General features: G+C 33.4%; 1 protein-coding gene across 1 annotated transcript; it reads right to left on the bottom strand.

Annotated features, from left to right (window-relative positions):
• Positions 1 to 2,097: 2,097 nt before the first annotated feature.
• On the bottom strand, positions 2,098 to 11,670 carry LOC145129969 (myosin-9-like). The gene is made up of 36 exons (XM_079064810.1): positions 11,536 to 11,670; positions 11,210 to 11,353; positions 10,989 to 11,134; positions 10,719 to 10,875; positions 10,565 to 10,623; positions 10,327 to 10,486; positions 10,096 to 10,245; positions 9,873 to 10,009; positions 9,068 to 9,214; positions 8,879 to 8,980; positions 8,727 to 8,784; positions 8,543 to 8,644; positions 8,436 to 8,473; positions 8,210 to 8,336; positions 7,934 to 8,116; positions 7,482 to 7,613; positions 7,283 to 7,392; positions 7,126 to 7,186; positions 6,876 to 7,053; positions 6,579 to 6,784; positions 6,370 to 6,489; positions 5,920 to 6,018; positions 5,611 to 5,835; positions 5,391 to 5,530; positions 5,187 to 5,298; positions 5,056 to 5,100; positions 4,722 to 4,973; positions 4,240 to 4,392; positions 3,951 to 4,157; positions 3,726 to 3,869; positions 3,281 to 3,351; positions 3,065 to 3,164; positions 2,914 to 2,970; positions 2,693 to 2,830; positions 2,526 to 2,608; positions 2,098 to 2,384 (listed from the first exon to the last, which is right to left on the bottom strand). The coding sequence occupies exons 1-36, from the start codon at positions 11,668 to 11,670 to the stop codon at positions 2,258 to 2,260; spliced, it is 4,605 nt and encodes a 1,534-aa protein (XP_078920936.1). The 3' UTR covers positions 2,098 to 2,257.
• Between the last annotated feature and the right edge of the window lie 1,296 nt (positions 11,671 to 12,966).

Genomic DNA, 12,966 nt, shown 5'->3' on the forward strand with positions numbered 1-12,966 from the left:
TTAAATAACGTATTAGATCAAACTTTTTTTTAACAGCTTTTATTTAACTAACATATCATATAAATATTGATATCTGAATAAGTGATCATCTATAAATGATTAATATAAATATTATAAGTATATAAAATGCATTGATGTATAGGAGGTAATTGTGAAGTTCTCATATAACAAATATAATGATTTTTCTCATTACATGGTTACATCTATTATGTAGCTAATTGTCTTGTCATATTAAAATTTCAACTCCATGAAGATGTGATTTGAATCGGAACAATAGGTCAAGACATATATTTGTTGATATACTTGCTAATTTGAATATTTTAATGATGTGATTTATGTTTAATTTTAAATGGATAAGTTCCTGATGGTTCTTTTTAATTTGTTGGTATGGTAAAGTAGTAAAATTTTGATTTCTAAACATATGTATGCATAGTTGCCGCTTACTTCGTTTAAATTACTTAGGCTACAAGGAGTGGTGTCAATATTGTTGAGCGCCACTCGACTTCTTTTTTGCCCACATCAACATCCAACCCTTACAAAGGAGAGAGACTCGGTAGCTCACTGTTGATGGAGACATTTTTTCTTCACTTGTCGAGCGTGAGGGGCGGTGTGCCCTCGACATGCCAAGCTCCACGTAGGAGATGCTAAGTTGCTTGTCGTCCCAGTCCTCACAGCCTTAGTAATATCACATTAGATGTGCAAAAATATGGATGAATAATTTATTTGATATTCTTGAAAAGGTTGAAGGACTATTAAACTGAAGGGAAAATGAATTTGTAGATGAACTATCATTTTTGTAGATATCTAATCATGTTTTTTGTACACGGTTTACCATTACATTCACGAGATGTTCAAAACCTACCATTTTGACTAGGTATTGCATCAAAATCGAATCACCGCCACCAAAAAACCAATCTAAAATCAGTTTCAACCTGCATCAAAATCTATTCAAACATCCGAGTGATTCAAACCTAAAAGCTTATTTAAATCTCCAATCAATTCAAAATTATTCCAACAATAAAATCGCTTCTTGAATAGAGGTGTTTATCAACGGTGCACAATTCAAGAAGAAATGGGCGGGAGAAGGACATGGAAGTACCGTGGTTTTCATAAAGTAGCAGGAGAGAGAGGGGAGCTAGGAAATATGTGATCTACATCAAGAGGGATGTCAACGGTAGTAAAGAGAGGGGTGATGACGTTTTTACCGGATAGGAGAAGAAAGAGATTATGTGATTTGCAGTGTTTTTAAAAAATAAACATGTAAGATAGTGTTTTCTTTATTCTTTGGAATTGTATCGGGACGAGTGATGAAAACAACTAAATATGTATAAAAGTTAGTTTAATGATAAATTTTATACAAAATATGAGTTTAATGATGTTTTTTGAACAGAAAAACCAACTATACCAACAACGGTCAAAAAGGTATTATTTCTTTAATAACAAATGTGAAATTGTAAATCGTTAAAAACAATGACTAAATGGTATAAAAAATTATATTTCATTATCACTTTTCCTAAGCTAAATTGTTAAAATAAATCGATAACCCAAATTTCTCAAACTTTAACTTTATTGAACTAAAAAGCCGTTGGACGTAATGTTTTTACAAAAATATTTGTTATTATAAACTAATCACATGGGAATTGTCAAGACATGTGAAAAATACCTGTCGTATATAATTTGAACTAGTCAAATAAAACATGATGACATGCACTAAAATATTAATGTTCTGTTGTGACGTTTGTCAAAATTCAAAAACGTTCTTTTACAAATCTTATTCATTCTTCTTTAACACATGTTTTCTCTTTACACCTTGATCCTATCAATATAAATATTAAACTTTGACACCTTTTTTCAATCCATGAACAGTTTTGTTTACTCTAAAAAATATTAACTACTAAAAAAATACTAATATCATCAACACTCACTATCGACGTGAGAAAAAAAAAAGTAGATGAAATGATCTAACATGATGTATTATACGTAACGTTTAGAGTTGCCAATAGGTAACAAACATTGACGAGGAGTTTACCAATATCAATATCTTTGTTGATTTTTTGTCTACCAATGTTTTTTTATTCATTGTAAGATATTAATCAATGTTTGTTTTATTATCTACAAAATCCATTTCCACTATCCTCCTATTTTTAAAACTACAAAATATAAACTATATCACCAACAAGTCAATAGAAGAAGATCCAAATGGCATATTTGTAAATTGTACTAATTCACTAAACATTATGCTAAAATCGAAATCTGATCATGACTCAGCACGTGGCAATAAGAAACTGAAACCTGAATTATCACGAATAAGTGGTGGGGGCTCCACATCTGCTATATTAATCTGATCCATTGATTTCGAGAGATCATCAACAGAGAATGGGATGCTGCATCACAGGATATAAAACTCATATGATAAAATATCAACAGAAAAATAATATATATATATATATATATATATATATATATATATATATATATATATATACAAAAATTTATTCTAATAATAATAAATAAATGTTCAAAACCTTGAGTCATCATCCAGCAAGAAAGAGCTGCTCACTGCGTTATTTGAATCTTCTGTCATCAGCACTCTCATGTTGGAAATAACCTGTCAAATAGATAGTAATAATTAGAGTAATAAATAATTGATTAATTATAGTAAGTTTGTGTTAATTAAAATATAAAAACATACATCTGGAGAAAGGCTATGTGTGCCATATTTGTCATCCCAATACATAGTACTGATTCTGTATAGCTGTTGTATGCTAAGAACAGGGCACAGATCATGACTTATTTCATCCAGTGACTTTTTGGGCTTTTGATGTATAACCTAAATTCAAAAAATGGAAAAATTGATAAGCAATTAATCAGATAAATTGTATAAAACAAAATTAAAAGCATAAGATGGAATACCAGGAACCCGATAGCTTGTCTTATGTGCTTAAGCTCATCCCAAGCTGATCCCGCATACTGGAATTTTGATTTTATTATTATTAATTTTTGTAAAATCAGATAAACAATTAGCAACAATATTAAAAAAACAAAAGAAAAAAGAAAATGTTACTTCTTCAGTTGCTTTGTAGCACCAATGTTCCAATTCAGATAATCCTGCCTTTACATATTCTCCATTACTGAAAGAGCAGCATTCTCGTCTCAACAGAAGACTGCAAGTATACGGATTAAAAAAATAAATAAATAATTAAATTGAATGAATAAGCTTTGGCTCATGTACTAAGTAAACAGACATGTAGATTGTAGTGAAAGATTATTGTGTGAGAACCTGTTGAATAATTGTACATTGATGAAAGAAAATATCTGTGTGAAGATTTTGCGAACCAAAAACGGTGGCACCTACAAGGACAAAATAATAAAGTTTTTTTGCATAATAATAATAATAATAATAATAATAATAATAGCTGATGCAAAAAATAGCAACCTACTTTCTTTTGTTTGTGTATTATATATCATCCTACTTTCATTTATTTCTACTACAGCATTAAACTTCCATTTTTTTCCCTTATCAATACATACTTTAAAAATTCTACCCAATAATAGCATCATACTTTCAATTTTTTTCTTTGTATTTGGATGACATTGCTATACCTGGGTGGATTTTTCAAAGTGCAATGCTATAACATGAAGAAATAAAAGTAGTATGCTATATAGTAAACAAATCAAATGAAAGTACATTGCTATTTCTGAGATGTGAGAGATAAGGGACTGACATTGTTAGACTTCAACATGTTTAGGAAGCATCCAATGTTGTTAACAATCCCTTGCCAGTGAGCAATGAGAATGTCCTGAGAAGCAGCACTTGCTAGTGCAACAGCTGTCCCTTTTAGCAAGTTTGCTCTGGATATTCTTGGTGCCTACTCATTCCCAAACTTATAACATGTTAAAAACTTTCCAAAGGATTCAATAAAAATTTATAATAGGAATAGGTCAAGTACCTGAATGCACAATCCAAGCAAGGGGGAAATCTCTTTCTTTAAATTGTCACGTATCATTCCATATATTTTTTCAACATATGCTGTTAACTGCTGCTTGAAAAGCAAAGCAGGGTATTTGGCTTCAACTTGCTGCAACGTGTCAGATGCACCATCTGACCCCCCATCTATCATAGATATGTTTACACCTTGCGGGGTTCCACGAAAGCTCTACAAAAAAGGAAAAAAAATGTGAAATATAAATAAATAAATACAAGATTTTGTTTTTTGTTTATTTATTGTATTTTTTTACCTGAGTCATCCTTCCAAAAAGGGTAGCTGATGTGGTTCGCCGGTGCTGTGGGGCCCCAGCAGCGCCACTAGCTTTCAATGTGCGTTGTAACAACAGGAGCAGTGTTGATGCATTCGATAACCAATACGCTAGGACATCGTTGTTATCTTGTGTCTTCATTCAAAAGGTACCATATGTTAATAATAGAGTAAATTACATTTTTAGTCCCTATGTTATGTATAACTGATGTTTGCAATTTTGGTCCTTGTTTGTTCCATGAGTAAAGCTGATTTTTGCAATTTTGGTCCTAAAATCATAGGCATTTCACTTGGATCAGGGACCAAAAATCTATAGACCAAAATTGTAGGAGAAAACTTTTTGGGACCAAAACTGAAAAAATCAGCTATATATACTCAAGGACCCAAAATGTAATTTACTATATAATACAACAATGAGATGTAGTTATACCACATGAATATATAGATTTTTTTAACAAATCATACCTCGATTGCTTGGCCTATGGTTTGAATTATACGATCAAAAATGCTGGTTTTTTCTACTTCAAAAGACCGCCACTGTCTCAAACATTTGTATATGATGCAGGCGGCGACTGGACGGCCTTTTGAGAACCCAAGCTGTTGGGCGATACATCGAATGAGCAAATCCTGATATTCTTGTTGTTTCTCATTAAGTGACTTTTGTGGTCTCTCCTCCACGTCATTATCCCTCATTTGCATTGAAGGGCTATGAAGATCCTGTAACATTTTAAAAGAGAGAGAGATACAAAAATCAATTCAAAATACTAATTATAAGTAATTTTGAGACACCTCGACTTACCACAGGAGTACTAGGAGTACTGGTACTTTTTGTACTTTCGGTTCTCTGTCATTGTTCAAGAAAGAGAGATATGTGTAAGCGTTGGAATTTATCTGTAAGATGAAAAATGGAGATTGTTTTTATGAATGTACCCTAATTGACTTCGAACGTGCTGCCTGTAGCTTGGTGTTTTGTGCCATTGTTAAGGCTTGTTGACGAAGGACCTTGTTTTCCGACTCTATGTTGGCAAGCTTCTCTTCAAGCCTATCAAGTATAAGAATATAGTAAATTCATTTTTTTTTTCTGAAGTACCATGTGCAAACAGTTCTTAATATGATGACTGTAGGTGTACATACCTATTCATAGATTCCTGAAGTTGATTTGCTCTGTTCACTGTTTCTTCCAATTTCTGCTGTTTAACTTGACTTGTTTCTACGGTTTCGTTGCACTTCTTTTCAGATTCATTAGCTCGGTTTTTCTCTGATTCTAATAATTTCTGCAAATCAACATTTATGTAAAGTGAGACTTATTAGTAAATTGAGATGTGAGATAGAACTATTAGAAAACCAACATCACCTTCAATTCTTCAACTTCTGCACTTAATTTATCAATCTTTTCTGTGTCTTCAACATGGATTGGGACAGTTTCTTTAACAATAGTTGATGCTTCTTCAATTGCTTTCTTTGCAGCTTCACGTTCCTTTGTAAGCAATGTATTTGTTTCATCAAATTTAGCCTGCATAGCTTGCAAGGAGTTCTGCAATTTCAGAATCTCCTGTCCTTTTGCTTCTTCCAAGTCAGTCTGCATCATTACCCATTTTCATTTCATCACAACACAAATTGAGTTTTAGTTCACAGAATAATAACATGTAGATTAATGCATTACCTTCAAGCGTTTTTCTAACTGTAAACGCCAAGTCAGGTCTTCCACTTGTGCTTGAAGCTTATCCTTTGCTTCTTGTAATGCACCTGTTTCTCTTGCAGCCTGTATATGTTAAAAATGAGCAATTAAATGTTGAGATTAGTTGGCTAATATGAAAAAAGCATTTTGTCCCACATTAGTAGAGTGTAAAAAGATGGAGTGCGCTTCATGCTTATAAAAATACACTTTTAAATATTTGATTTTTTTCTTTACTTCTCTTGAGTGTGAGTGTAGTCAGATAATTGGCTAGACAGGTTATCTATGTGATTGTAAGAATTTGTCATATATTAAATTTTTCTCTATAGATCATTGGGCAGGTTGTTGGGGATCTTTGAGACCATTTTTCCCAACACTAATAACATGTAGATTGATGCATGGTAACTTTTAGTGTAACTATATATAAGAGAAGCCAACCATCTTTAGTTTCCGAAGCTCCTTCTTAGCAACTCTTCCCCTCCATCGGGTCTGTGTGACAATTGCTGCCCGCATCAGTCTCTTATAGTATTTAAAGTCTCTATGACGATGCCAGTTAGCCTGCAGTCATTGGTTCGTTAGAGTAAAAAGAAAAAAAAAATTGAATTTAAAACGCAACATGTAAATATCCAGGTAGGTACTGTACTGACTTGTACAAGGAGTGCTGCTTTAGTTGTCTTTTTGTATCTAAATGCCTTATGAGCAGCCATGGCCCGCAACCCTGTCTGGAGGACTACACTTGAGTGCTTAAGTCTGTCGTATGACATCCAAAATAAGTGTCGCCTATAATTTTTCTGTATTTTAAGTGAAGCAGCCTGCCTTTTCATGTGATCAAATAATTTAGCAGCAAGCTTTCCTAGTAAAAACAAAAGAGAGGGTGAGCGAAATCATTTACAGATCATACATGCAAAAAAAAGGGTGAGTGTTATTTATGTGGAAAGACAAACCTCTGCAGAGAGATTGCAATGAAATGGAAGCTTTCCTCAAAGAAAGAAAACGGTTCCTAGTGATATGAGTTCTTATTTTTCTTTGAATTTTTTTGGCTGCAGTGTTGAGTTTTTGTGCTCTCCTTCCATCTAGTTCAGCCATCTGACCAGCCCTAAGGAAAACTTTTGTTTTGCCTATCTGGCAAACCATTTATACATGGAAATTTAGTAAAAATTAAGAATGCTAATCTAAGCAACATCTTATATTTACCTGAGACCCTTGGAGCCCCATCTTGTCAAGAATCTTTTTACATGCATCCTTTGCATCAAGACTGATAATATAAGCAACAAACTCGGTGTAAGAACCAATATGTTCCTCAATTTTCAGCATTGTTTGAATTAGATAAAAGAAAAGAACTTTTACTTACTTCCCTCCCAAAACCTCAGGGGCCAGAAGACTGAATCGGTTAAGGAAATCAAAAAAACTCTTGCGAGTTGGGTATCCAGCCATGCTTATACGGATCGCCTCTAGAACCCCCTTCATGATTAGTAAAAAAATCATATTATATGAGATTAAGTATTACAAAATTGAGTTAGAATATTGGTATTTATTTCAAATACACTCACCCCACAACGTAACTGTTGCATGATGTTGGCATTCTCAAAGATAGAAGGTTTAAGAAGATTATTTGGCTTCACACATCTAATATAATGGGGTTCTGTGGAATTTAGAGTCTCCATTAAAGATTGAAGTTGTAGCTGCATTAATCAAGAAAGATATTAGATCTATTTTCCCAACATCTATATTTTCTTTTATTCCTTTTGGAGGGAGGCAAATTACTGCCATGACTTATGAGTATTCCCCAGTTGGAGGCTTAAAATCAGGGTAGGCCCTATTGTCATTTTCCCTGTTTGTGATTTTCGTAGTCTCTCTACCAATGCGTGGAGGAACAACTACATACATATAACCTCCCCTTATCGTATTTCATTATGGGATTTTTGGTTTTAATATTGTTGTTTTCTTTTTAGGACTGATTTCTTTCTCTCTGTTGTGGGATTTTTTTTTAGAGAAAACTTGCCTTGAAGCGAGAACCTATTGATGAAAACTTAGCAGATTTGCTTGAAGATTTGTTTGACTCCTCAGGGAGTGGAGGGAAAAGTCCTGCTACGAAAGAGCATTTGGAAGCCATCAATAAATCTTGATGTTCAGGAACAACATAATCTTTGTTTTTGTCTAGAAATAGTTCCGATTGATAATTAACCTGAATATAAATATAAAGCAAATAGCTACTTCAGGTCTGGATAAACATTAGCAGCTCCTTAGTACATGATAGATTATAAAAAATTTCATATACCTCTCCTGCATAATGAGAAATGGTGAAATCGCTGCGAGCCAATTTGGGTTTGATAAATCTTGGGTGCTTAGTAAATGTTTGGTAAAGCTTCTGTGCAAATGTTTCATGAGTTGACTTGGGAAACATACTGTAAAACATAATAAGTGGCATAAGCTAACAAAAATCTGAGTCACCATGGTAAACTGTAAACAGACATATTATCAAACATTTTCTTCATAGTTCATACCATGCTTCATCAAGCAGAGCAATAATTCCACCAGGTTTCTGCAAAAGTAGCACAACCATTAAAACGTGATTTTCAAAGTTATTATTTGGATTTCAAGTTACACAAACCTTTTCAATAAGTTCTAGGACATCTTTATTATCTACAAACTCTATGTAGCTCCAGTCAATTTGCTCTTTGGTATATTCCTCTTGCTCCATCTTGAAAACATGCTGTAGGAAATAAAATAAAAAACAATAAACATCTATGATAAGTTCAAAAAAGGGATATGTGACCCTTTATGTCAAATCTCACCTGATTGAAATGTTGTTGCAGCTTCTCATTGGTGAAATTAATACAAAATTGTTCAAAACTGCACAAGGAAAACTCTTGGTGATCATCACGAATCACGATCAAGTCAAGAAGAAGCACTAAAACTAATGATTATTTCACAAGATCAAATTTACCTATTTTGCTTGAAGCTCTCAAAACCATAAATGTCAAGAACACCAATCAGATATTTTGAATTTGGATCTTGCCCAATAGACATATTAATTTTATCAACTAACCTGCAGATTTGAATGATCATGCAACTTTAGAACCAGTGTAGTAATTCAACTTATTTTAATTAAAAAAAGGGACAGAGAACAACATACCAATCAAATAAACGGGAATATAATGTCTTGGCCAAACCATCTCTGCTAATGGTTGCAGCATCAGGATTAAGACTTCTTTTAATTACTTCTTCAGGGGTAACCATCACACGTTTTAATAATGCGTCCTCCAGTGCAGCACGATCACACCTGCAAATCATATGAACATCAAATCAGAAAGGATAAATCCATACACACACATATATTGTTTACATAACAACCAGGAAATTCGTTTTTGATGTGGAAGATCAGACACAACTGCAACCACAGAGATACTACAAACCTCTATAATCAACACACAAAGTAACTGAGGGGCAATGTTGCAATCACATAGCATACTACAAACCACTACAAAACAAGACCTCCCTCAAACTTGGAGTTTTGATACCACTTGTTGGGAAAATGGTCTCAAAGATTTTCAAAACACACACACACATATATATACAATCAAAGATTTGATACCACTTATTGTGTGGACAGTGCTATTATGTGAGAATAACTGAGAGAATAGGTTGTTTGGCAATGTGAATACGTTCAACCTCACATAACTATTGCAATTATCACGCATTCTCACTAATTAAATTGTGTATAAGGGTAGTATGGACTTTTTTTATGATTCTCATTATGTCAGAATGTGTTCTTGATAATCGTATTTTGTAAGAATGAGAACGAATGAATAACGATACGTTTGAACAAGAATGAATGAGCATTAGTGAGAATGCATGATAATGACAATAGTTATGTGAGGTTAAACGTATGTATATATAATGATACAAGAAAGAAAGCGATGTATAAGTTGTAAACACACATGAGTAGCTCTGCACACGTCTTCAGATGAAATTTGGATTTGTCATCTTTCAGGAGCGATGAATCAACCTCTTTTCCTTTGATAAATTGAACATTACCAAGATGGAGAATTGCAGCCACAAGTCTAAAAATTGCTTCCTGGAAAATAGGAGAATATGTGATATTGTTATTGCAGTTTCATTTGAATTTACAATAAATTATGAAAATAATGAGGTTCATGTAACCTGGTCCTTGTCAGTTATTCCAACAACATCCATAGCTCTCCTAGTTGCTAGATACTCATGAGCATCACTTATACCAACAAGTTGGAAGCAACTTGATTGATTGAGATAGTGAAACGATTTAGGGTCTCCCAATTTATATTTCTCAACTTCCTGAGAAGAACTCAAAACAGCTATTATTTCATAAAATAGCTAGAATCTTAGTTACAGAATGTGCATTGCGTGTGATTCTACCTCCGGAGGTGCTGCACATAGAAGATAGAAACAGTGATAGTTACGTTCAGGATCTGAAATCTGACAAACACGAGATCTTTCTAGAAGGTATGTCCGGATGGCTGCTCCAGATATTCTATCATGTTTATCAAACTGAATCTCAACAAATTTTCCAAAACGACTGCAGCAAGATGGATAAAAAAACATCAGAAATTCACACTGAAAATGGTTTTGTAATATAATTTTACAATTACTGCACCTTGAATTATTATTCCTGACAGTTTTTGCATTTCCAAATGCTTCCAGAACTGGATTTGACTGAATTTATGACATTTAATCGAAAGAGTCGGATAAGTTACTTTATAAAAAATAGATATTTTCATTGAGAAATATAGAAGATTTTGTCAACTTACTTCTAGAACTTGTTGTTCAACTGTTCTTCCTTCAGTGCCTTTACGACCACCCAAATAGGCAAGATATCGCATAAGCATTTTAGTAGTCTCCGTCTTACCGGCCCCACTTTCACCACTAACCAAGATTGAGTTGCTTTTTCCTTCAGTAATCATTGCCCTGATTCATCTCAAGTGACAATGTTTACATAATTATATTAATATAGATATCTAGATATATAGATGTATAGATATATGTTAAGTTTTCACATTGCAATAAGAAAGGCAAATTACCTAAAAGCAACATCTGCAATTGCAAAAACGTGAGGACTGAGTTCCCCAAATGGTGCTCCTTTGTATTGTTCCATCATATGAGTCTCATACAAGTGAGACAATCTTTGAAATGGATTAATGGCAATGAGGATATTTCCGGTATAAGTCTGCCATTATATAGTCCATAGCTATAATCAACAATAATAAATAGATAAATGAATTAGACTTGAAGATCTCCTTACATAAATTTCATTTAGTTGAAATCTTGTGGATAAATTCTGCAAAACTCCTGGTTCGTGCAAATAAGAAAGCTTGGTCATGTCATCAACTCCACCAGCTGGAGCATCCACATCTTTGGGATATATTTTTGATAATTTTGCAGTAATCTGTCAACAGTTATGGAGAAAGTTCCCAAAGTGAAGAAAGTATGGAGCTAGAAACTAAATTAAAGTTCTTTACTTTTTGCCTTTAATCTTGATAACTGTGTATTTTTTTTCCACATAAACTGTGATTTCAAAAGATTAAAACCAAACTGATGCTCAGTTGAAAGAGTATAAGATCAACTTACTTTCTTTCCATCAGTTGTTTCGACCTCAACTTCCTGTTTATTAATCTTTGTAACTTGTCCATCAATCCAGCATATATTTGGGTCTTCTACCCATACATGGGTGCCTAGGATGATATTAACTGCTTCAGCCTGCATTATGATTAGATGCCAGATGTTTAGGGGAGAATATACAAACATGCAGCTCTCATAGGAGATATGGAGCATTTAATCACTTGTATGCATTTCTAATCATGTCGTGTAATTATATGCACCATTGTTCATAAACACAAAAAATACTCTTCAAATTGCAACTTTATTGCACACTATTATGTTTGTTCCTTAATGTTCCAATAAGATAGTAACTAAAGCTTTACATTCAGGGATAAACGTGTCAGATCTCGAATCAAAATTTTCAGTCAGAAGTGCAACAATTCATTCATATTTCAATAACATATACCAAATCCTTAATAACATCATGTAATAAGTTCAACTACTGTCGTAAATAAACATAAAATCACGCTTTGATATCGAATGAGAAGCAAACATACCATCTCAACACTGAAATCAGAGTTTGATTACTTCCACTCCCTTCATCTCTCGTGTCCTTCACATCATAAATCAAAATCGACCGCGCAATGCGATCGTATAGTGCCAAACGAAAACTGAGTCGGAGTGTGGAAATGAGGTTACCGTCTCCGGCGAAGTAGATACAGCACGGCGATAATGAAGAGTGAGAAATTGAAAATTCGAGAGAGTATTGGATTGGTGTGATTTGGAAAACATTGCTGTTAGAAAACCCTAGGGAATCGGAGGCGTTTGAATTCATGTAGAAATTCGCTGATTTCTGGGAGCTTCTTGTGGTTGTGGCTCTCTTCATGGTATTTTGGCGGGGGAGATACGAGTTTTGCTTCGACCATAAACACTCTGATCCTACAAAGTTGGAACAGGTCTAATCATTCTTTGTTAATTGTTTTTATAAAGACAAATCAATTCTTTTCCGTAAAAATTAAAACAAATATGACAAATTTTATTCGGAGTTTAGCTTTTGTTTTTAGAAGATATAGTTAGAGGTGTGGCTAGGCTAAAGTTTATATATATATATATATATATATATATATATATATATATATATATATATATATATATATATATATATATATTTGTTGGTGATAAAAACATGTTTAGGATTTTTGAGGAAGTTTAAATTGTGGCTTCATGAAATTTAAACTAATATGTTTATTGTTGGGAAAATGATTTAAGAGCGTAATGAAATATCGTTTTTGTTCACATTTAGTCATTTTTTTTTTTTTGTATTTCATTTACCATTGAACTTATTGTATGTGTTCAAAAAATACCCTTATTACCGGTTATTGAAGGTTTCCGGCAACTTTGTCATCTCCGGCGACTCTCCGATCATCTTCTCCGACAAGTCACCGGCGAACATTACTTTTC

This window comes from Lactuca virosa, chromosome 8, assembly GCF_052849685.1.
Source record: "Lactuca virosa cultivar CGN04683 chromosome 8, Lactuca_virosa_CGN04683_v6, whole genome shotgun sequence".
Lineage (NCBI taxonomy): Eukaryota > Viridiplantae > Streptophyta > Magnoliopsida > Asterales > Asteraceae > Lactuca > Lactuca virosa.

Excerpts from the sequence above, each read along its gene's own strand:
- LOC145129969 (XM_079064810.1), bottom strand. The coding sequence starts at position 11,670 with ATGCAGGCTGAAGCAGTTAATATCATCCTAGGCACCCATGTATGGGTA. Across the intron at positions 8,645-8,726 it reads TGCAACAACATTTCAATCAG|CATGTTTTCAAGATGGAGCA; the intron begins GTGAGATTTGAC and ends TATTTCCTACAG. Across the intron at positions 8,474-8,542 it reads TCCTAGAACTTATTGAAAAG|AAACCTGGTGGAATTATTGC; the intron begins GTTTGTGTAACT and ends CTACTTTTGCAG.